At 54.0% G+C, this 23,963-nt stretch overlaps 8 protein-coding genes across 8 annotated transcripts; 3 read left to right on the top strand and 5 right to left on the bottom strand.

Moving 5' to 3' along the window:
* Window positions 1-1,533: 1,533 nt before the first annotated feature.
* On the bottom strand, window positions 1,534-2,279 carry BO72DRAFT_380202 (protoglobin family protein; the record flags this gene model as incomplete). The annotated part of the gene is made up of 3 exons (XM_040941377.1): window positions 1,534-1,768; window positions 1,834-2,104; window positions 2,162-2,279. Coding segments are annotated over 3 exons (624 nt in total), but the record flags the coding sequence as incomplete, so codon positions are not given.
* A 1,853-nt stretch (window positions 2,280-4,132) lies between these two features.
* Window positions 4,133-6,802, bottom strand: osm1 (putative fumarate reductase Osm1; the record flags this gene model as incomplete). The annotated part of the gene is made up of 5 exons (XM_040949393.1): window positions 4,133-4,711; window positions 4,770-6,226; window positions 6,291-6,528; window positions 6,628-6,696; window positions 6,763-6,802. 5 exons carry the CDS (start codon window positions 6,800-6,802, stop codon window positions 4,614-4,616), a joined length of 1,902 nt encoding a protein of 633 aa, XP_040800398.1. The 3' UTR covers window positions 4,133-4,613.
* A 1,503-nt stretch (window positions 6,803-8,305) lies between these two features.
* On the bottom strand, window positions 8,306-8,979 carry BO72DRAFT_133299 (uncharacterized protein). The gene has a single exon (XM_040939116.1). It carries the CDS (start codon window positions 8,715-8,717, stop codon window positions 8,355-8,357), a length of 363 nt encoding a protein of 120 aa, XP_040800399.1. The 5' UTR covers window positions 8,718-8,979; the 3' UTR covers window positions 8,306-8,354.
* Window positions 8,527-10,675, bottom strand: BO72DRAFT_133307 (aldehyde dehydrogenase). The gene is made up of 4 exons (XM_040939117.1): window positions 10,010-10,675; window positions 9,514-9,907; window positions 9,001-9,452; window positions 8,527-8,942 (listed from the first exon to the last, which is right to left on the bottom strand). Exons 1-4 carry the CDS (start codon window positions 10,504-10,506, stop codon window positions 8,798-8,800), a joined length of 1,488 nt encoding a protein of 495 aa, XP_040800400.1. The 5' UTR covers window positions 10,507-10,675; the 3' UTR covers window positions 8,527-8,797.
* A 2,258-nt stretch (window positions 10,676-12,933) lies between these two features.
* Window positions 12,934-14,154, top strand: BO72DRAFT_379924 (uncharacterized protein; the record flags this gene model as incomplete). The annotated part of the gene is made up of 3 exons (XM_040941363.1): window positions 12,934-13,120; window positions 13,174-13,244; window positions 13,306-14,154. The coding sequence occupies 3 exons, from the start codon at window positions 12,934-12,936 to the stop codon at window positions 14,152-14,154; spliced, it is 1,107 nt and encodes a 368-aa protein (XP_040800401.1).
* Window positions 14,155-15,152: 998 nt separating this feature from the next.
* BO72DRAFT_406039 (putative COP9 signalosome subunit 4) lies at window positions 15,153-16,807 on the bottom strand. The gene has a single exon (XM_040942308.1). The coding sequence runs from the start codon at window positions 16,478-16,480 to the stop codon at window positions 15,200-15,202; it is 1,281 nt and encodes a 426-aa protein (XP_040800402.1). The 5' UTR covers window positions 16,481-16,807; the 3' UTR covers window positions 15,153-15,199.
* Window positions 16,808-17,190: 383 nt separating this feature from the next.
* Window positions 17,191-18,916, top strand: BO72DRAFT_528528 (transcription factor IIF subunit TFG2). Its single transcript, XM_040950192.1, has 4 exons — window positions 17,191-17,664; window positions 17,781-18,045; window positions 18,106-18,302; window positions 18,362-18,916. Exons 1-4 carry the CDS (start codon window positions 17,383-17,385, stop codon window positions 18,755-18,757), a joined length of 1,140 nt encoding a protein of 379 aa, XP_040800403.1. The 5' UTR covers window positions 17,191-17,382; the 3' UTR covers window positions 18,758-18,916.
* A 277-nt stretch (window positions 18,917-19,193) lies between these two features.
* On the top strand, window positions 19,194-20,942 carry BO72DRAFT_380122 (CCCH zinc finger protein; the record flags this gene model as incomplete). The annotated part of the gene is made up of 5 exons (XM_040941371.1): window positions 19,194-19,239; window positions 19,317-19,967; window positions 19,989-20,142; window positions 20,193-20,248; window positions 20,368-20,942. 5 exons carry the CDS (start codon window positions 19,194-19,196, stop codon window positions 20,940-20,942), a joined length of 1,482 nt encoding a protein of 493 aa, XP_040800404.1.
* Between the last annotated feature and the right edge of the window lie 3,021 nt (window positions 20,943-23,963).

Here is a 23,963-nt window from a genome sequence, read left to right on the forward strand (position 1 = left end):
AGCTACCCAGCTAGTAGCTACAACAATCACACCCACCCAATCACATCACCTCCTTGTTCAGTATCCAGCAACCGCCAACAGTGTCTTAGCGTAGGATAGTATACGAAACCCCCCAAACCCCCCCCTACAGCCCACCCTTTACCAAATCCACACACGAGAATGAATCCGCAATGCCTACACAGCACCACAGACCTTTTCCCACTAAATTCCCAACCAAGTAATTGGAAAGTAGTCCCTGCCTCTCTTGGAATCCAACTTAAAAGAGAAGAATTCTCTTAGAGCTTGGAGAAGGGCCGGGCCTTCATACACACCACACCACACCACACAAACGAACAAACAAATAAAAAACACGCCCAGCTACTGAAGCCCCGAACCAGAAGGACATATAGAACCCCAACGTATACCTGAGGTACCTAGTATCTAGATATGACTGTCTCCACAAGCAACCACCCCCCCACAAAAAAAAAAAGCCATGGAATGGGGTTTACAATCTTCCTCCCTATCGGTTCAAACAGGTTGGTTTTAGTTTCTACATCTCCGGGTTTCAGCACGGCCTTCGGTTGGGGTTCGGGTATGATTCTACTAGCAGGTCTACATGGGACCGGTCGACCAGGGTATATAGATAGGTAGCACGGTTGCGCTTCGGTCTTGTTGGAATCTGTGCAGATGACTATCAGGGGTGACTGATCTGATCCGCGTATATGTGTAAACTCCGAATCTCCTCGCCTCTATTCTCATTTTATGATACATGCCGACTACTACAGAATGTACATACTGATGTCCAGGACAAACCTACCTTATCTTATCCTCCTAGAGGTGAGAATAACACCCACCACTACAGCCCAAGAACACTCATGGAAAACATCACCAGACAGTTCCATACCCAATCACTAAATATTATGTACAATTAATAAGGAACCACCACCTTCGAGCCTCCAACCTGAGGGCTGGCTATGAGCCAACGACCTCCGCTCAACTCCTCTCCGACCAAATCTTCGTCTCCAGCGTCTGCAACGACTCCACTGTCAACGGCGCCACGAGCCCGATCATCGAATTGCGCCAGAGATTATTCGTCGGCGCCGGGCGCAGGCTGCTGCTACTCGACGACGTGGAGGGCGGGGTGGTCGGATACGGATGCGAATCCAGGGTGGAGGAGCTCGCGCGAGCAGCCAGAATATCACCATGGCTGCTGCTATTCGTCGCCGTCGTCGCCGTCGTCATGCTCTTCGCGCTCAGAGACTCGCCCGCCGAGGAGGTCGGTCTCGACGACGAGGACACCAACCCCGGGGTTAGGCAACTCGGATGATGCCCAAAATACGGGCTGTCGAGAGGGGCCGAAAGCTGAGTCTCGGCGCTACGGACACTACTCGCTGTCTTGGAGGCGGTCGTGCCGGTGGTGGCCTGGGATTCGGCGCGGGGGCGAAAATGTGGCGAGGAGGCCATCGTGTCAAAACTGGGTCGTCGTCGGGGGTCATCCACCGTTGTTGTTGATGTCGTCGTCGTCGTTGTCGTCACCGTAGGCCCCTCCTCCTCGGAATTCTCTTCATATTCCTGCCCGGCGGGGATATAGCATTTTGAGATCAGGTCGTTCTGGATGCACATGATCTTGTTCAATGCGCGGATGAGGGCGAACTTGAAGCGGACGGTCATTTCCGGGTGGAGCGAGATCCATTCGATCAACGCATCTTCCACGTACCGGAGGCAGGCGTTCATGTGGATGTATTCGATGTTCAACGGGTGCAGCAGTTCTTTACCGGTGTGCATCCTCCTTTTAGGGGCCATGTTAACGAACTGATGCGCGCAACATCTGAGCGAAAGAGCCGGAGGACTCACCCTACCTTCTCCAGATACTCCCAATACTCCATCTGGCTCGGGTCGTTGCACAGCCGGGTCAAATACCACTTCCAAAAAATCTTGCGGCGCTCCACGTGCGGACTGTCGATGGTGAAGAGATCTTCCACGTGCGCGTGGCAGGCGGTGTTGCGGGTCCGTAACGCGCGGGCTGTGATGTCGAACTCGAGCATTTTGGAATACAGGCGATGCGTGAGGTCTGGGATCGCCGTCTTTAGGTACTTGACGCCTTTGTTGAAGACGATTATATCATCTTGTAGGCAAATCCAGGTCAGAAACTTATTCGGAACAATCAGGGAGAAATCTGCACCTTCCACCAGATTCAAAAAGGCCTTCAAATACGCAATGCGCTTCTTGAAGTCCGTGTATAGCTCCCGACGATCCACATGTCGAATATCAAACTGATCCAACTTCGGCCGATTCGGCATGGTGGCAAGATGTGTAGCTGATAGTTCCCGATACCTTTGGTGTTGGATGGTGAGATATCCAATTCACGTGCACTGAGAATACAATAAAGCGAGTGAGGGTATCAGAGGAGTCAGTGGCCAGCCACTAAGCACTGCTTTTATCGTGGGTGGATTAGTAGGGGTCAAAAAGATCACGAATCGTTGGACGTAAAAGAAAAAACAGCGCAGGGCCTCGCGTGTGTCAGGGACAGGAGGACCAGCATTTGTACTATCTCCGAGCAGCAACAGCAGCAGCAACAGCAATCTAACTACCCTCAGCACGCGAATTTTCAGCCCTCGAGTGCCTGCCTGCCTTCTTCGGGGAATCTGGGCCCTGTCGCACGCAACCCGAGGAGCTGACTTCCCTGCCATGCTCCACAGGACCACCGCTACAGCAGGTACACACATCCAACGTAAGCCCCGAGCATGCGCTCATCTCCACGGACTTGTGCGAGGGGAGAGCGGACAGGACAGACAGGACAGGACAGGACAGGACCGCCCACCATTATTTTTCTCCAGTCGGCACTGCCCACTTTCCTATCCCACCCGCCATCATCCTGCCCCATCAAAGACCGGCGCTGAGCACGACTCATGTCGCGGCCCAATGGCCAAACGGCAAATAGATTAAGATGGAATTGAAGCGAAAGACAAGCGCCCCCCACTCTCACCGGAAAAAGGCGAAATCTTTCCCCTGTCATTAGACCCAGATTCGAGATTGCGAGTGGTCCAGCAGCTTTTCAGCTCGCGCCGGGTACCATTGCCCCGATCCCACCCCGCAATTGGGTGGACAATGTTGAATGGACATAGTCATGGGTGGGATTGGTGGTGGAGCATTCATGAACGGAGATGATCAGTAGGGTGAATCGTCATAAGGGGGGCGATCCCCGAACCACACGAGGAGGGGCTCGGCCGAGGGCAGGTTTGTCTAGGCCGGAATATCGCCGGAGGGGGTGATCAGAGATGGTCGTATTCAAGGATCATAGTTGATAGTGACAGGAATAGGATAGGACAGGACGGATGGGTGGATTAATGGCGAAGACCGCATGGTATTGGTATTGTTTTGCTGTTGAATGTTGCGGCTGCTGGCGTTGCCCGCGTGCGTTTTGCCGTCGTCGGAAGGGGCCGGAAATACCGGGCATCGATCTCGGGGGAGAGTCAGCACAGGCACACCTGGAAAAGCAAGCGATCAGGCCACTTGAAACAGCCACCAATGACCATGTTTGGTCTAGATAGGTCGAATCATGTTGGAGATTGCAAGTGGAGTCAGGCACCGATCTATATTGGCCTTACCAGGCCTCCCTTCAAAAAGCTCCAGGTGTCAGTCAATTCGATCAGTTGTTAACTTGTTTCCAATGGTCGAGATGGATGGAAAGAAGCTACCTAGTACGGGTTCAACAACAACAAAAAAGGAGCCAAACAATAAACAAATACGAACCAAGCTAAGATCCTTAGATAAGCGTAGCCAACAACAGCCATGTTTACCACCGCCACCATGCATGTATAAGACATCCATCCCTGTCCAACAACCAGATAAAGAAACAAATCCATCGCTTCATCTATCGGGTCTTGTCCGAACACGAGCCCAGAGGAACAAGCCCAACATGCATCGAGAATCATGGAATCAACTCCGCTCGTGACAGTAGAGCTAAACATGAGCAATTATCTGATCTATCCACCAGACAGTCGCTCTACGAACCCGGTTTCACGTTGTAATCCACACGAGGGGTCTAGAAGGGCCAAGGATCCCCAACTAGGGTATGTTTCAAATGTCACTGCACTCGGTCCCAGGAACCTAGACGCACCTGCATACAATGAGCGCGGGCTATAGTTGCCTGTGAAGGCGTGACCCCCACCCACTCATCTTAATACATCATCATTCTAGCGCTCGAGTGCATCACTACTACTTATGATGTACACATATACCCCCTATCACGAGGTAATGCACTGTCAAAATTCCTCGTGGATTTTGCCCGAGAAGGCAAGCTGAGCTAGTGGTGGGATATCCATTCGACTCAGCAGTTGTGCCTCTCGACATGTCAACAGCATCGGATAGAAGAATAAGCACTTGCTCTAGTGGTCAGATTATACGGAACGGTCCAAGAATCCAAGAATTACCTTCAATTGATGTCCTATACTGCTTGTATTATACAACCACCGCAGAAAGAACCAAACGTCTAGGCCCCATCAAAGGCATGCATGCATGCATCACAGCAAAGCAAATCGAAAAAATAATAAGACTGACTAGGGTATGTATCAACATGGCTGCAAGATCATTTTCATCCCAAAAAAAAAACAAAACAGACTCTAATGCGCAAATCACAGCTCTAGGCTGGGAGTCTGTCCCTTGACGCGACCAATCACAATGTGGGCAGCGTACTTGGGGATGACCTCGTCGTCGTGGAGCATCGCGAATTCTAAAGTAGCTATGGTCAGTCTCATTCTTCTTGACATCATTCACGAGGGAAAACACACCTTCAGTGGCATCGCGACCCATGAAGTTGAACAAAGCATTGGCGCCACCGGGGTGCTCGTCCAACCAGTTGGTCACGTCTAATACAACACCCTTAACCACGATCCACAGGTCCTCCTTCTTGTTGTGCTTGGCCACCTCCTCCATGGAGTACTCCGTCTCGGGAATACTGAACTTGGCCGGGCTGGTGGGCTTGGCAGACTCTGGGGCACCCGCGGGGGTGGCGCTAGACTTCGCGGCCTGGACGGAGTCAGCAGGAGTTCCGGCAGCCGCGGAGACTTGACCACTACCACTACCGGCTCCAGTCCATTCGACGGCGATCTTGCCCGGGGTTGACGGGTCGATGTGCAGGGAGATTTGGCCCAGACGCTGTTGTGCGGTGGACGCGCCACCGGAGAGGAGACGCTTGAAGAGGAACTGGCTGGCGCTGTCACCGGCAACACGGCCGTAGACGACGCAGCCCAAGAGCGAAGAGCCACCCAGGCGGTTAGCGCCGTGGACACCGCCGGCAAGCTCACCGCAGGCGTAGAGACCCTCGAAGGGCTTCTGCTCGCTGTTCAGGACCTCGGCGTGCTCGTTAATCTCAATACCACCCATGGTGAAGTGAAGAACGGGCTCCATAAGGGCCACGTGGAAGTCATCATCGATGCTGAAAGGCAGGTTGTGGAAGAAACGCTTGCCCCAGGGGTCCTTCTTCTTGCCATCGGCGATGGCATTGTAGTCGTCGAAGGTCTTCTTGAGGGCAGCCTCGCCGCAGCCAATCTCCTTGGCGAGTTCCTTGCCGGTCATCTTCTTCATCAAGCCACGGCCGGAGTAGTGACGAGTGTGGAAGTCGAGCACATTGGAGGCCTTGCTGTTGAGCACAAGGCGGATGGGCCATTTGTTCTTCTCCTTCTCCTTCCACATCTGTCCAGAGACGTAGTCACGGTGACCCAGCTCATCCGAGAACCGCTCACCGTCCGAGTTGAGGAGAAGACCACCCTCACCACGGAGCGCCTCAGCAGCCAGGAACTTGAACTTGGCGGTGGGGTCCTTGGGGTCGACAAGACCCGTGGGGTGCACTTGGACCTTGTCCATGTCGATTCCGTTGGCGCCGATCTCCATCAACATCTTCTGGCCATCACCCGTGGCGTGGGTGCCGTTGGTGCTGGACAGCCCGAAGGTGTCCGGACGGTGCTGCTTGAGCAGTGATCCATCGCCAAAGTCGGCAGCGTAGCCACCGGTGGCCAGGACGACCACACCATCAGCAGTGTGCGTCTCGCCGTTGTACTCGAAGGTGACACCTGTCACAGTATTCCCGGACTTGTTGATGGAGGTAACGCGGGCCTTCTTGATGATCTGGACACGGTCGGGCTCCGACTCGGTGAGCTCTTCTAACCGTTGCATGAGGGCGTAGGTGATGGCCATTCCGGGGAACTTGGCATCGTGACCACGGTGTGTGCGGGGCTGGGAGTGACCACTGCGCAGAATTAGCATGATGGCTCGAAGTCACCAAGAGTGTCCGGTTACAAAGCAAAACTCACCCCAGGCGGGAAACTAGCGTCAAATCGAGGTTGAAGACATCCTGCAGCCACTCGACCGCGGAAGCAGAATTGTAGGTCAGGACCTTGATGAGGTCCGGACGAGCTTTATCTCTGGCCGATTTGAGGGTATCTTCGTAGAAGGTCTTGACACTGTCGGGGATTCCCAGGTCGACCTGGGTGCGGGTCAGGGCGCCATTGATACCGGAAGTAGCCTTGGTGGAGTTGCCACCGAAGAAGGCTGTCTGGAGTTAGCCTCGAGGACAGAGATGGAATATGGCGGTATCGAACTGCGATCCCAATCTTATCACTCGCCACTTCAAGGGAAAAGAAAACGCACCCTGCTTGTCTAGAACGAGGACATTTCCACCGTTGAGGTAGACGGTGTGGGCGGCACTAAGACCGGACACTGAGCGACGAGGCAATGGTCAGCAATGCGGGGAAAGCTGGAAACGGTTAAGTCGGAGTCACTCACATCCACCGCCAACTACAATAATCCTGGGGGCAGTCGTCATGATGTGGGTGAGTGTGTGAAGGGGATGGAGGATAAGATGAGTCGGGGTGAAAAAAAAAAAACAGAAGATAGATTGGGAGAAGGAAAGGTAAAAGTATTTGAAGAGAGACAACAATGAATGATGGGCAGATCTTAAGAGAAACCCCCAGTGATCCGGGGGAGCGAGAGAGAGCGAGAGGGAATTCCAATGTTCAGAAGCCGATCGGGGGAGAGCTGCTTTATCGGCCGAGGCTCATCCCATACCCTGTCCATACCATACGTATCGATACCGTCTGCCTGCCCCAGCTCTAATCCTCAGGTACTGTACGGAGTACGGGAACAGCTAATACTGGCAGACTAAATACATCTTCACTCAGTCTGTGCTATAGTACTCTACACCGTAGCACATATCAATCAACAGGGTGACCTCAATCAGACTGCTCATCCAGAACTAGAAATCCAACGACCTTGAGGAGGATGATAACTACAACCTGCCCACTGGAATGTATGTTCATGTATGTATATTGACACACGAACCTCGCCCCTTCAAGCTACGTATCCTCCCAACCATACCATCACATGCCGAAACGCGAGTTGGTTTTTTCCCCAGAAAAGTCAGCAGATGCTTTCTTTTCCCCAGCCCATGATGATGACACAATGGAGCTCGAGTCCCTTTCACATGCCGCCGCTGGGAAGAGCAAATGAGCGTGTAGGCTTAAGTCAGCCCGTCATTCCCTCCCCCGCGCGGACGATCACTTGGTTTTCTCCATCTTGGAAGTTCCAGTTTCCAGTGCCACTGTTTAAGGTATCTTTCCCCGCCTGGGGAAATCCTAGCTGTGTGTGTCTCCCTAAAGCACTTGAGCACTTCAGCACTTACGAGATTCCTACAACTAACTTACCGTTACCATTGAGTCTTCCTATCTTATAGTCATCGAGACGAAACCAGTTGCAATACACCCAAAACATAAACCAGTAGATACCTTTGTAAGCTGGAGCTGTGAATCAACCAACCAACCCAAGAAATGAACACACCTCCCCTTTCTTCAGCGGACTAACACCCCTGTCCAAGTCGAATGTACCTCGGACCGAAGAATAAGATGGTGGCTTGATTGATCTACTTCAGTACAGTAGTTCCCCTCCCGAGTCAATAGGTGAGCCATACCGACCCTTACCTCCTCACCTTGAAGGACAAGACTACCATCTCAAGCGACATCAACCACACAAACAACCACTACTCCCAGAACATCCAGACCGTACAAGACGCGGTACTGTACCATAATACCCCACAGTCCACCCTCATGGTACATGTAACTAACGCCAGATTACCCTCCAAATCGGCAATTGATCACCTGACCCAGACAGGTCGGCTACTGCCCACCCCTGCCCTGCTGACACCACCACTTAATCCCACCAATCAGCTCGGCCCCCCACGAATTCCGAACTGCACCCATGACGTAGAAGCTGTCGTCTATTGAAATTCCCGGATTGAGAAGATTCAGTTGCCGCCCTGGGCATGCACGCATCCGTCATGCTCATAACTCAACCCCTATCTGCATGCGGTGGGTTTAAGGTTATCAACAGAACGATGGGATAGAGAGAAGGGATCTTGAAGGCTTGGCTTGGTATGGAATTCTGTCTGCTGTATTGTTGCATGGTTTGCGAAGCTTGTTTCTGTAATTTACCTTCTTCGATGGGGCTTCACCCTCGGAGCGAGATAGCCCGACCGTAGGGGGACGAGACGTCGGGGATTCGGGGTAATTGCTGCTGGTCGGTTCGTGATTCCCTGCTGTTTGTGCGAGCTGGCATGTCATATATGGGTGATTCTCGGGGTAATATCTACCTCTCGCGAGGGAGGGATACGTTGGGAGGGGGCATGTTGATGCGTCCACGGGGGGGAAGTATGTCAGGTTCATCGCTCCCGGCGGTCGGGATATCATGCACACCGCGCTAAAAAAAAGGTTTCTATATACAGTACATCAGATCGTTTGGATCTTGCTTGCTTGCTTTTACGTCGGGTCTAGTCCATCCAAGTCACGCTCTTGGTGACAAGGAATTCCTCCAGTCCTTGGGATGAGTTGAACCGGCCCCATCCGCTGTTCTTCACTCCGCCGTGGGGAAGGACGGGCTCGTCATGGACAGTCATGCTGTTGATATGGACGGCACTGCAAGCGTGGCGGTTAGCAAACTGGATTCGGGAGTCAGGCACAGAAGGATACGTACCCTGATTGGATTTTCCGCGCCATCGCCAGACCTTTGCGCAGGTCCTCCGTGAACACCGCCGCAGACAGGCCATACCCACTGTTATTCGCCAGGCGGATGGCTTCTTCGTCGCTGTCCACCACCATACAGGCCGCCAACGAAGCGAAGGCCTCTTCTTGCCATACGGCCATGTTCTCCGTCACATCGCCGAGAAGAATTGGGGGCATGCGCACGCCACCTCCAGCCTGGGCTGTCTTCTCATCCACCGAGCCAGAAAGCAGCTGGGCGCCATTCTCAAGGGCATTCCACACCAGCCGTTCGACCCGCTTCTTGGACGCTATGTTGACCAGCGTCGGAGGAGGCGACGAGGAGTCAAGGTTGAAGTTAAGCGCCGCCTTGAGCGCGTCGATGAAAGCCGGGGCGATGGAGGAGTGGACAAGGATGCGGTCCGTGGACATGCAGATTTGCCCCGACTACAGTGGCGTCAGAATGTCCCTCCCCCTCAGGAAATCGGATAGCAAAAAGAGAACTTACATTGAGGTAAGCACCCGCTAGGACGCCCTTCACGGCGGTCTCAATGTTGGCATCCGCGCGCACGATCGCACTGTTCTTGCCGCCTAACTCCATCAAGCAGGGCTTGAGGTTCTGCCCACAGACCGCGGCAAGCTTTCGGCCCACGGCCGTGCTGCCGGTGAAGTTGATTTTGCGCACCGCCGGGTGCTCAACCATGGCATTGACTACCGCAGGGGCATCCTGCGGCCGGCAGGAAATCAGGTTAAAGCAACCGGCTGGCACGCCTGCATCCACGAACGCACGGGCCAGTGCCCAGTAGCTGCAGGGAGTAGCTTCGGAGGATTTAAGGATGGTTGTGTTACCGGCGGCGAGCGCGCAGGCGGCCGCACGAACACCAAAGACGTACGGGGCGTTCCTTTTTTGGACAAAGTAAGTCAGTCAATCTAATCGCACATCCCCGAGTTGTGGAGAGAACGTTGCCTGCCTTGCTCAACGACTGGGAGAACACGAAACATACCAAGGGACAATGCCCAGAATGACCCCCATGGGCTCCTTGTAGATCATCGCACTTTGACCCTCTTCCTCAACGACGGGCACACTGCCACAAATGGAAGTGATGCGCCCCGCGATGTCCCTGAGCATGCGAATCCCGAGTGGAACGATGAAGAACTGCGACGCACCCACATCGGCGCCCATCTCCGTCCGCATGTACTCCGCGTTCTGCTCGAGGCGACTTTCCAGAATGTCGGCCGCCTTCAGGAGAATATCCCGCCGCACGGTGGGTTTGGTCTGCGACCACGCTGGAAAGGCCGCCTCTGCTGCCTCCACGGCGCGGATGGCATCTTGCGGGGAGGCAGAGGCAGCTGCCCAGCAAGGCTCGTTGGTGTAGGGGCTGATGACGTCGAATGTAGACTCTGCTAACTCCTCCTTTCCATTGATGATCAAGGGGATTACCGGGGGACGAGTGGGAGGTGCAGTCACCGCTGGTTTGGTAGCGAGGGGAGTATTCGTCATGGTGGGAAGGTAGGTGGTCTGTGGTATACTAGACTCAAAATCAAGCAAGTAGATCAAAGCATGCACTGGAATTGATATACACCCTGGCGAAAACCTGCAGGGTCCTGGCTTGGACCCCGCCACAGAGAGGGAGTGCGATCTCCATTTTAAGTATGGCTGCTGGGTTGGCGAGGGAAGAATAAACCAGGTCAACAAGACCGGGTCGGACGGTTAATCCCCACTTCCGACTCAGCCTAGAGACTGTAGCTATGATTAGTGCAATCAACCATCACTTATTCTTGGTACTTATGGTCTCAGTGCAATTTATTCCATGTCATGCGGATTGTGGCCTTGAATTGGACCTTCTCAAGGCTATACTACTGAATATGCTCATGCTGCAAGTGATTCATTGTCCACATGCTTTGCACATGGCATGCCGTCATGCCAGTCGATCCCAACGATGATTCTTACCTATTCCAGCTGACAGCGGATTAACCTTACTGAGACTATTGAAGATGCTAACTGCCCTAGACTCAACCTTGTCCCCCAAACGACGTACCAAGTGATTCTTTCATCGATTTAAGAACTGTGTGTGGGCATCGTTCCGGTGCATTTGAACAGGAGGTCATCTCCCTTGACTTGCCGGCCTTTTTAAACCGATGGGCACTGCACCGTGGATTTTAGGTAACGCACGACCTTTCTGGGCGTCACGGACAATTGATCGGCGGTGCCGACCATGGTCCAGCACCGCGAAAGGTGTAGACTATTGCTCCTAGTCAACAAGAAGAGCAGGACAAACCCCATTGGCAAAGATCGAGGGAGCACTTTTGTCAGCGCAATCAATTGGGCGAAGCGATGAATCGGTTCTGGACTCTTTACGGCCGAAAGCACAGGATTCAATTTCGACTCCAATTGTCTGTGGTGGTGGAGTCTCCACTCAGCGTGGTGGAGCAGCCTGGCCGAAGGGGAGACTCGGTGGGTTCTGGCTTCCTGGCATCTTGGTCAATCAAAGGGCGATCTGACTCCGATGATCATCTGTATCGGGGAAGAGAAGAGCTGAAATGCTCCATCCCAGTTCCCTCTTTGGCTGCTAGGCTGCCATTCATATGCGCATATTTGTCTGCCCACACCGGATTTGACCGGCCAGTAGTCGAATCGATCGTGCAGGTGCAGAGCGATGGTGGTGAGTGCGCGACTTGTGGAAGATTCCATCTCTTGATACTCATAATTGTCAGATTCTCTCCAACTTTGTGTCACGAGAAAAGGAGGCTGATGCCTCGGTTGCCATATTATTTTGTACTACTCCGTAAGTATATAGGCAATCAATCGAAAGCCGATGGTCGTCAAGCTTGACTAAATCGGTACCGTCATAACTAATTAACTAACCTCCATGGTCCGAACCCGCGGAACCCCGCCCTGAGCCGATTGAGGCAAGCGTGGCGGGATGGCGCCGAATTCCCGTCGGAGTTTGAACTGACTCGTTCCAATCTCTCTCTCTCTCTCTCTCACACACACGCACACTCTCTCCCGCTCCTATCCGTCCAGAACCCTTGGTTCTTGGGTTCTTTCTTTGGACGGTGGAGCTCAATTCTAAATGGCACGAGCCATCCCATCTGCAAACCGCTAGTCGTGCGTGGTTTCACCTCCTACTCTATTTGCATAATCAGCATAATCAATGGCTGCTCCTGCTCCTGCCTTTTCTAGAATAACCGATGCATCAGGACGATAATCCCTGTATAAGCTCATTTGGCCGAGTCTACGAACCACCCGCAGAAAATTTCGGTCACCGCTCTGCAGAGAACCCCTCATGAGGAGTTGGTTACGTGCATACGAACTCCAACGTTGCCTTGCCACGAGCTGACGCAGATCCTCTGATCTCGGCTCGTGCTTTCTCAAGATCGGCGGGTGAAGGCCTCTTTTGCCATGTTGAAGCAATCACCTACTCCACCGTGGCAGTAAAGTGGTCCTAGTCATCGGTGTCGAGCTGGGAACGAGATTGCTCAGTGCTTCACACAATGTCTCAAGCTTCCAATAAATGACAAATGCGCCAGTTCACAAGCACTAGTAGGCGAGGATCCTTCGCTCCGGAGTTCCTCTGCTGGGACCCATCGGGCAGGTTCTCATATGATCTGGCTATGCAATGTGTAGTCTACATATTGAGCGGGTTTCCACTTCTTTCTCCGTATTCCGTGAGCCTCTGTCTTCATTTATGCTAATTGCTGTTCGACCTAGGGGTGGCTCTCATATTGATCTTCAATATCTGGGATCGCTACAACACTTTTCTGAGGCGTTGATACCACTGGCTGGGGCCTAGGATCCACCCCCGTGTACATACTCAATCAACGATGTTGTGATTGTCACATTTCACTTAAACATATACCCAGTCATTCATTTTACCCAAATCCATTCTCTCCATCCAACTATAAACCTTTTGCCAATACATCCACCATGGTCCTCACTGCGAGAGGGAAGGAGATGATATGCATCGTGTCGGTGCTGGTCGGTCTCTCCTTTGTTGCAGTCATACTGCGTGCGTTCGCCAGACTGAAGCGACGAGTACGCTTTGGCGTTGACGACTATCTTTCCTTTGCGTCGATTATACTCCTCCTCGGCATGCTGATCGAACTGGGGCTCTGTAAGTCGAGCGACGCTGCCATCACCTCGAAAGCCCGCTAACCTCACACCCAGGGGTGACCATTGGAGGCAACGGAGCCCACCAAAACAGCCTGAATAATGACACCATGATGAACTTCTACAAGGTAAACCCATCTGTCCCATCTACAGACACCCGATCAAGCAACTGACCGCCCGAACACATAGATCTTCCTGGCCAACCAATTCACCTACTTCCTCCTCTGCCCGGCCATCAAAATCTCGATCATCTGTTTCTACCGCCGGGTCTTCACAACCAAGCCCTTCCAATGGATCACCCTGGGGATCAACATCCTGATCACCCTGTGGGGGATCGCCATCTTCCTGGCCTGCGCGCTGCAGTGCCGGCCGCTGCGCGCCTACTGGGACCACAGCGTAGCCGGGCAATGCCTGGACGGGATGACGCTGATCATCACGAACCAGGCGTTCAACGTGCTGATGGACTTTGTGATCTTGGTGCTTCCGATCCCGATGATCTGGGGGCTACACCGCGCCTGGCAGGACAAGCTGGCGCTGAACGGGGTGTTCGCGCTGGGCGCCTTCGTCTGCTTCGCCAGCATCTACCGGATCGTCGTCCTCTTCTGGATCGACAACGCCGACACCACCTACACCGTCTACCAGGCCACGCTGTGGACCCACGTCGAGCCCTCCATCGGGCTCATCTGCTCGTGTCTGCCCATCATCCGCGGCCTGTTCCCGCGCTTCAAGGTCCCCAGCCACCGCCGCTACCGCTCCGCCCCCTACTACATCCCCACCGACGTCAGCACCTCGCAGTTCGTCGTCTCCACCGGCGCCAAGTCATCCCCTAGCGGTGCTGCTGCGGCGGCGGCGGCGGCAGCCTCCGACTTCTACAAAATGGAAGAAGGCCTCGGCTCGCGCTCCACCTCGACCGACGAGCGCGACGGCTCAACCTCGTCCATCTTCGCGCCGAACCACTACAACCACCACCACCCCATGGACATTACCGTGCGCACGGATATCAGGATCAGCGAGGATAGCTCGAACGGTCGTGCATAAGAGACCTTGCAGACTTCGCTAGAACCTCAACCCAGCAACCTCGGCTAAAACTTTCAACGAACCAGCCAGCACCCAGCGCAACACCCGAGACAGAAACGGCATCACAGATCACGCATGGGTTACCGCGCCATCTGCCCTCATGGCGTGAGTGTCGAGATGTCAATCCCATCACGAAAATCCACATATAAGGCTGAACCGTGTTACCCGGTTCGCGTCGCCAGGGGTCTGAAACACCTTGCATCCAATCAGCTCCCGCGCTGCGTCGAGATGTCAACCGATCACGAAAATCCACCCCTAGGGCTGAAGCTCCTGGCTGTGTCACTTGGGACGTGTGGACGCGTCGGGGACCCAATCAGGTGTGCTGGGGCTGGCGAGATGTGAACGTATCACGAAAATCCACTTCTACGTGTTTTGGACGTGAGGGGGTTGCCATGTGGGAGGGAGATTTTGGTGGTGATGTGGTGATCTGATAAGATTTGGTGGGGTGTTTGGGTGGTGAATGGTGAGTGGGTGGTGATGCCTTCCGTTGCTGCCTCTGTACGAGCTCAATGTGAGATGGTCCGGCGAGGATACGCGGTGCTTGAGGCTGGATCGTGGCATACTCTCTGGCGAGGATGGAGGAGTATGCTTCCTTTGGACAGAACCCCTCGGACCAGAGAGCGGATTTCCTCGGCTGTGTTCACATTCAAGGCGAAGGGAAAAGACACAGTACCCCCAAATGAGGTAGCAGGGATCTACGCTCCTTTTCTACCTTGACACACTCTTTGCTTTCCACTTGTCGATTTCATAGAACAGAAAACTTAGAATAGACGAACGCTAATGACTGCAACGAAGATTATGACTTATTGTATTTTTTTCCCTTTCCCACCATCCAGCTCTTTTCCATCTGATAGAACTCGACGTTCCTGACCCTACCTCTCAGCCGGAAGAGATTCTCATGTGACCACCTGACAAGAGTCCCTTTGAAGACCGTACTGCGCCCATAGCTAACCGAGCACCCTCAATGCACCGCCGCCTGCTCAGCGGCAAACTCCTAGACTCAAAGTTAGCACTCCTGCCCCATGCTCTTCCACCAAGAAACAGGCCCACCTACCGGAAACGCCTCCGTAATACTCGTAGCCACGCGCTCGACATCCTCCGCCAGACTCTGCACGCCCGCATCCCACTGCCGAATATGCCTCCCGAAGGCGACCGACGACGACCCGGCCGCGGCCTCGAAGTGAATGACCCCGTCGATCTGATCGATAGTCCCCTTCAAGCGACCCTGCTCGACCATGCGCGCCGCATACGCCTCGGCCTTCTCGCCCGCCGTGAACTCGCCGCTCCCCTGCAGCCCCAGAATCACGGCCAACGCATCCGTGGTGATATTCTCGTAGAGCTTACTCGCCGCAACAAGGTTATGCTCGACGACGGCCTTATCCAGCACGGTGGAGCCATCGGCGGTGACGGCCAGCTGGTGGGGGGCCAAGCGCAGCGCAAAAGCTGCCACCTCATCGGGCACGAGCAAGCGATCGAGGAACATCTTCTCGAGGATGGCGAACTCGTCGACCGAGGTGGCGCGCTCGTCCTTGTACAGGGTGCCCAGCAGGCGGGCGCGCTGGGGCCCCGCGGGCGCCAGCACCGCGCAGCGGATGGCGGCCGCCAGCGCGTGCAGCCGGTCCGACTCGTCGACGAGGCCGGCCGCCAGACTCACGCCGAAGTACTCCTGGCTGGCGTCGAGGAACCGCCGGCGGGCGTCGAAGATGCGCGCCTGCGCCAGCTTGAAGTGCAGTTTCAGCTCCGGGTCCGCGATCTTGGTCGGCAGGTTCTTGATCCGGTTGAGGACGGCCTCCGCGCTCGTCGTGTCGTCCTCCTCCAGGTACAGCCGCACGATCCGGATCCACAGCCGCACCTTCGACAGGTCCGTCACCTGCCGCTGCGAGCTGTCGATGTGGATCCCCTGCAACGCCCTCGCCGCCGCGATGTAGTCTTCTTCCGCCTCGTACGCGTCCGCCAGGATCTCCCGGATCGAGGCGTCTTGCTCCTCGACGGAGGTCGAGCGCGACTGCAGCAGCGTCACGGCGTGTTGGCCGACAGTGATTTTGGTCTCCGAGGGGAGCGGCCGGAGGAGGGTGACGAAGTGGTCGAGGAGGGGCCGGGCGGCTACGATGCTGAGGCTTTCGCTGAGGATCGAGTCCAGGTAGGTGATGAGGTCTTGGGGCAGTTGAGCGGGTGGTGTTGTGTTGACGAGCTCGGTGAGCAGGTCGGTGTATTGTTGGAGCTTGGTGGGCGTGTTGGTCGAGGCTTCGATCTCCGATAATGCGGAGGTGAGTTTTTGGGAGGCCATAGTGGGGATCTCGAGAGGAGTTTGACAGGGGTGAGATGGTGAGGAAGTAGGAACTATAGAATCTGTCACAGTTTAGGAGTGCTATTTAAAAAGGCCGTTGGAATGTTGGCATAAGTGTCGTGGCAGATTGGATATGTTGCTCTGTCGGTGGCAGACGTCGGTGATGGAAGCTGGAGGTGGAGGATCGCTTATCGATAAGCGGCTCGGCCCTGTGAGGTTGGTTTGCTCAGCTCCGATTAAGGCATAACACACCACGGTCTTCACCCTTCAGGTTGACAGTTCAATTAGCCCATTCCTCATCGAATTGCACCTGGAGGGGCATGTGCGAGAGGTCAAGAGCTTGCTAAGGTGCTGTCATAGCTGGGATGGTCACCTTACCGGAATTTAATGCAGGGGTGTGTTACCTCTATCAAACAGTCTTACCTTCAATCACTATTGTCCAGGCATCTACCCAGATGTCTCATGCAGCTAGTAATCATGAAACAGAAAATGCTATTCCTCACTAAATCTGTTCTACCGCATCTGTGAACCGAAACAAAGAATAAGTTAAGAACACTGAACTTAAGTCTAAACAAAGAACTCAATGAAGCTTCCAAACACAGGCTGGAGTGTTTCTACCAATCCCCCCCCCGGGTTTGCCACACCGCCTTGAAACCCGCCCGCCCGTTGAACTGCAAAGCGGAGAGAAAGGAAGAGACCGAAGCATGCAACCTCCTCCCCCCCACCCCAATATCAATTAACTCTCACTCTTCCCCCTCGACCACCTTTCTCACTACTTCCCCGGATACTGCATTGATTGTCGCTCAATCTCAAGATTTAGACGCCCTCGCCTTCGTGTACTGCCGCCCGAGTGATCCTCCCCGACATCTCGCGCCACCGCAACAACCCACTTGTCTGGCGTCATGGTTCCCCAAATCAAGCAGGATCCAGACGCTCAGACGGCGCCATACATCAAACCCGACCCTGAGAGCAAAGACACCGTCCTCGCCGACATCGACGACGAGGACCTGTACGAAGATGCCGGCGATCTCGATTTCTCGCAGGCGCAGCGGAGCGTGTGGCTCTCGCGCCTGCCCCGGTCGCTATGGGAGCATTGGTCGAACATAACCAACAACCTGGACGACGACGAGGAGGTTCAGATCGGAACGATGAGAGTGGAAGGGACGCCGAACGATATCAAACGAGTAAGCGACCATCCCGTAAAAGATCCGGATTGAGCTTGATTTCCCCTCTCGGGATAGCTTCGGTGTCGGGAATGAATCGCGCATGAGCTAACCACCGGGCTTCTCTCGCCTTGTAGGTCAGTTTGCGCATCCCCGAGCGAGACGATAACCGCGAAATTCCCAAAGACTATATCCTGCAGCGACAGACGATAAACACGGAAATCACGTCGCACTCGACGCAAAACACCTACCTCTTTACGGAACGAGATATCCCCGGCCAGGAAAATCGCATGGTGGTCTTCGGCGAGGCCCGCTCCGCGCTGTACGAGTCGATGAAGCGCGAGATGAAGAAGAAGGAGCGCAAGAAGAAGTGGGAGCCCTACGTGCGCAAGACTGTGCCTAGTATGTATTCTCCGGGGGGAGGTGCCGGGCTTGATGTGTGGTCGCTTACACGGACACTAGAACAAACGGCGCTGGTTGGTAGTATTGGGGAAGAGTTTAACTGCCTGCCGGTTGAGAACGAGGAATTCCGAATGTTGTCGGAAAAGAAGGCAATGGAGGCGCTGAAACCCAAGCGTGAGACCGTCTTCATCGATAAGATTCCGGGCAAACTACTCCAGTCGCGGAATGCGCTGCCGAGCGACAAGGGTGCATTTGTGGTAAGTTGTGGATATACTGAATTTCTTGTATGCAGATCTTATGCTAAATCACCGATCAGCAAGCTACCAAGCCCGCCAAGCTCAAGGCCCAGGAGAACAAAACCACGCGTATGCCGCAGAACGAGCTGCTGGATCTCATCTACCAGGCCTTCCGCGAGTACAAGTACTGGCCTTTTAAGACGCTCAAGGCCCGGCTACGACAGCCTGAGGCATATCTCAAGCAAACTTTGGAGTTGGTGGCTCATTTGGTCAAGTCGGGAGACTTTGCGATGACCTGGGAGCTCAAGCCGGAATTCAAGGAGAGCAACTATGCGACCGCGATGGCCTATGGCAATGCCAAGGAGGAGCTTCCTCCTGGTCTCGACTATAACTTTGATGAAGCCTCGGAGGATGATCCGATGGCGTCGGGAATGGTGACTGATAATGACGATGCACAGTTTGAGAATGTTGTCTAAAGAGCACGGGATGTATCTTGCATAGGCCATGGCGTTTTCTCTCTTCTTTCACTCTCTTTTGGGTTACTGGAGTGATGTTTTCATACAGATCTGTTTTAGATACATCTAGTGAGGGTTTAGACCACTGGCTCACCCATCACATACCAGTTATCGATTCTCATTGTATCACAATACTTAAGTAGACTTCAGGTAAGGCCAGTCACCTTGGCCCAGCGAGGTTCAACATTCTTGCCATGTACAAGCTGCTTCTACACGGTTGGATGTCGCAATCACGTGACTCATTTGCCGCTGACGGCTTTCGTCACTCGCTCTCCCATATCAACAACACGCTCAGTAGCTTGACTCCCTTTCACGACTCAACCAACCTTTAAAAAACAGACAACACCCTAATCTCACAGAGACTTCCTAACGCGACCGGTTATTTGACTTCATCACCATGACAGAAGATCAAGATCTCATGGCTAAGATCAGCCAGCTTGCTGGTAAGCCGGAGCTTTCATTCATCCTTGCGCGCGAGCGCCCTCATCCAGCTGCAACCCGCTAAACCCCTCGACACCAGGCCAGATCAACCGACACAAAAACCAACACACCGAGTCCCCTTACACCAGCGAAATCCCCGCCGGCCAATATGCATCACGGCATGTGCCATCGCGGGGACGAGGCTGGGCACCGTATCGCGGCCGACAGTACCACCCCCGCGGCGGCCGCCCTGTCGCTGCCCCCCACCGCCACCGAACGCTCATCCTCAACAACACCACCACGGCTTCGGGAACCCCCGGCTCAACGCCTTCTGCGGGAGTCGGGGCGGATACTGAAGGGGAAGCCAGCAGCAGCACCACCACCACCAACAACAACAACAAATGGGTGGCGAAGCGCGACCGGCACATGCAGTTGATCAACTCGGCCATTTACGACAAGGAGGCTCAGTCGCGCGCCAAGGCGATGGAGGCGAGCCGCAAGGCAAAGTCGCAGAAGAAGGCTCAGATCGAGCAGGCCAGAGTGCTACGGTATGCGCAGGGCCATGGTCGGATGTATCAACCGTCGGGCTTCGGCGCCCCGCCGCAGGTTGCTACCACTGCTACCGCCGTTGCCGCGGGTGAGCTGGGTGCGGAATACCAGGTTCTGGTCAACGAGGTGCCCTTCCGAGTTGCGCGCGGCGGAAGTAAATTAATCAGAGTGTCTGGTGCGTGTTTCTATTTCCGGATTTTTGGTTTCTTTCTCTCTGTCTGAGGATGCTCCCCCCTGTGTACGAGAGCTGGCTTACCGATGGTAGATGATCCGAACACAGCCAACAACACGCCCAAGAGAGTCACGATCGCTGGAGTGGTCTTTGTGCGCAGCAAAAATGGTAACCTGCACCGGCTGGGTGCCGTTACGTCGAAAAGGTTACTGTCTTGTGCTGAACATTATGTGCTTGCACTTACATGTATTACAGAAAGCCGATGGCGGTCAAGAAGAAGGACGCTCTGTGCCAGCGATTTACTACGACGGGTACCGACACTTTCCCCACGATAGGCTTTCGGCCGCCTATTATCCCTTTGCCCCCCTTCCCTTTCCCGTCTGCTTGCCTTGGATGAGTGCTAACCAGACTGCGTATCGGATGATTTTAGGCAGTTGCTACAAAGGACCCTTGTGTCCCTACACGCACGACCCCCACAAAGTCGCCATTTGCAAGGACTTTCTTCAGACTGGTAAATGCAACTCAGGTATGAGTTGCGATCTCTCCCATGAGCCTTCGCCCCACCGATCCCCTGCATGTGTGCATTTTCTTCGCGGGCGCTGCGCAAACCCCGAGTGTCGCTACGCCCATGTTAGGGTGACACCTGGCGCTCCCGTGTGCAGAGACTTTGCCATCCTAGGATACTGCGAGAAAGGCGCCGAGTGCGACCAACGACACGTGCACGAGTGTCCCGACTACGCCAACACGGGCGTGTGCCATAAGAAAAACTGCCGATTGCCCCATGTCGACCGCGCAGGGCAGATCAGGAAGAATGCCGCCACCAAGACTGAGGGCGACGATGATGACGAGGAGTCGGACGCCTCCAGCGATGACGAAGAATACGACGCAATCGACTCGGATGACGTCGACTCGGACGATCTCGACGACGATGAGCCGGAGCTCGTCGCTGCTGCCGGGGATGACATTGGTGACCTCGCGCGGCAGCAGGACTTTGTCCCCCTCTAATTGTTCACCCTTTTGCCCACTGACATCCGTAGCAGTTCTGTAATTGACACTTGGCTGTGATAGTATGGAATTGAATAAGATCGCTGGCAGAATCTGAAACAAGACGAAGTGAAGAAAAAAAAAGAAAGTGAAACTGGGATGCAAGAAGAAACAAAAACGAGGAATGGAGACAGTGAAATCAGACTTGCTTTGGAATAAGTTTTTTGATACCTCATGGACCGTCTGTCGTGTACCAGTTGCAGGCAATGATACCCCTCCTCAGGATGTTTCGTATGTCAATTGATTGAAGATAGAAATGAGACTGTGCTTTGGACTTGAATTGGGCGAGCATTGAATATTGTACTCCCTATGATCGTGTCTCCAGGTGAGTACAGTGTAGCACTTGACTATGGTGAGGAACGAATGAAGGAAGGGAGAAATCCCCGCGGTGCAGGACCATCCACACTGCTCTGCTTCGATCTTCATGTCTGATTTAGTCCGTACTGCACCTCCCCAGGACATACAGCATCATGAGCCAGGGGGGCGGAGGGAGGGGAGATCAGGCAGTACCCATCAGTGAGTCACTCGACCGAGTGAATAGTCGGTGATCATCAGGTAGTTTGGGTTAGCTACCTTATCTTCCCTGACTTGACTTCCAGCTAGCTACTGGGTCAATTTCCATTAATCCAGCTAATTAACCCCTAATAAAGCATTCGAATAAGTATCTATGCAGTGTCAAACCCCATTCCCATTACCCCCTCCACATCCACATCCACATCCACATCCACATTCAAACCCACACCCCGTGGATCCGCAACCGAGGAACATGCAATGCAATGCAGGCTCCCTTCCCTATCTTTTCCTCCTTCCTATCTCTCCAAACGAACCAGGGGCCCATTCTCTCCTCCCAGGTCGGTGAAGAGATGCTGCAACCAACGGTGATGGACTCTTCCTGGCAATCTCGCCGCATCACTGGTTGCTTCATCTGATGCTCATTTGAATCCGGGGGTAAGGCCTTTCGTCTGGGTAGATTTTGCTATTCCTACCTAACGCGCGCTGCTCCAGTCCGTCAGACGGTGACCGCGTGTTCTTGGGGTAAGAAGAGGACTGTTTCATGTTTGCAAGGCGTTGATCTGCTGGTGGGCTGGTGGCCATCCGATGTTCCACGGAAGCTGGATGCAGTATCCGTGGGGAATCGTCTCACACCGCACCTGCATAGGGAGTCAGTCAGTCTGTCGGTCACTCAATAACGATCCTACAGACCGTGAGTGAGGAGCAAGAGGCGGTCCGAACGCCCACCGCAACAAGCGCATAGCGCATAGCGCATAGCGCACACTCAAAATCACACATGTTGTGCTGCATGACAAGGCGATCCGATCCCCCTGGTCCATGCAGCAATGCAGCAATGCAGCCAAATCCGTGCCTGATTCTTTCTGTCTGCTGCTGCTGCTGCTGCTGCTACTTCTGCTCTGGCTTCTCTCCTTTTTTCCTTCAGCTCTTTCTCATCACCGCCCATTGGGGACAAAGCTGCTTTCCCCGCCAATCGTCATTCTTCCGGTCAATACCGAATAGCTTCCTTCTTTCCTTGGTTCCCGGGAAATAGAACCTGAAACTGCAGGACCTCGTTCACTAACTTCCTGGGGGGAAATATCGACTCTCTTCCGATAGGGGGAAGTGGGACCTGAGGGATGTACTGACTCGGTCCACATCGTGCTGCTCCTCTTTTCTCCATCCTCGCTGCGCTTGCCTCTGTCATCCTCTACTGTTCCTGATACCTACCGATTCATCCGTCGGGCTGACTGAACCTCTATCTCGCGTGGTTCTGATACCTTTGACCTCACTGTCGGACCCGCTCAGACGAACCGTGATTCGTGGTTACACGTAGATCAGGTCAGTTTTGAAACACTCCGCAAGCTCTCTACATTACTTCGTTCAAGGCTGATGCTACACAGTAGTCATGAATTATTGGCCTATGAGAAAGGAGAAGGTCAGGTCGAAACACACCTCCGTGGATGAACGGACACTTCCTGTCATTACTGTTCGTCCCTGGTGTCATCCATTGCAACCATGCCCGGAGTGCAGATGTTTCAAGGACCTCACCACCAATGCTTCGCATTTTCCTAGAACTTGGGGCTTACGATGTACATAGTAATGCCGGTCAATGGCTGCTCTGCCCTACGCCGTGACTAGTAGGTAGGTATCGGTAGCTACCGCGTTGGGCAACAATCACATCATGCAATCACATTCTTGATTTACGGCCAATCATTTCCAAAGCAACCGAGCAACAACCGGGCTACTGACCTCTTTCCCGACTTGAATCCTAGCATAGCTAATTACCGGACGGCTCTGCTGATCGGGATAAGCGTTGCAGGCGGGTTTGATCGCCCGTTCGCACTAATTGACTTATGAGGGTTTTCTCCCGTGCGTGGTTGTTGATCTGCCACGGGGATGTGTGGTTACTTACATCGTGACAATCGAACTTGACGCAAAGTGCCCACGGAGCTTTAGAATATCCACTATGATACTGATACCCATTTGCTTCGAGAAAGGCGGTTTACTTGGGATATCCCGTCTGCCTTGACATCAAGCGCTCCAGCTCCACCGTTAAACATTCCCAATTGGGGCTCCCGCCGGCCCTTTGTACTGTACACCGCCAGAATGACATCTCTAGGAATTTCATTCCGCCGAGCAATTACCCGGAACAGTGGCTGTCACCGAGATTATGTTCTGAATATAATGCCGGGGACGGTGATCTCCTTTCCGCGATGGCGACTTTTTTGACGGCGGAAACTTTGTTCGACCGCTTCTCTTTACGTACGCCACACACGCACGGCCTATTCCATCCAGGAACCAGGTCCCCACACTTTATTCCGTTGTATACCCACCACGCACGCACACCGTACCTGTTCACCTCCCTCCCTCCTTTAGTTTCGATGCTTCCCCATCTGCACCTCCAAAAATCTCCTGCCTACCGCTCGGAGAACACTCGCCTTGGTCGTGTTTCATGTTCACCGACTACCACATCCGATTGGGAGCTTTGGG

This window comes from Aspergillus fijiensis, assembly GCF_003184825.1.
Source record: "Aspergillus fijiensis CBS 313.89 unplaced genomic scaffold BO72scaffold_29, whole genome shotgun sequence".
Lineage (NCBI taxonomy): Eukaryota > Fungi > Ascomycota > Eurotiomycetes > Eurotiales > Aspergillaceae > Aspergillus > Aspergillus fijiensis.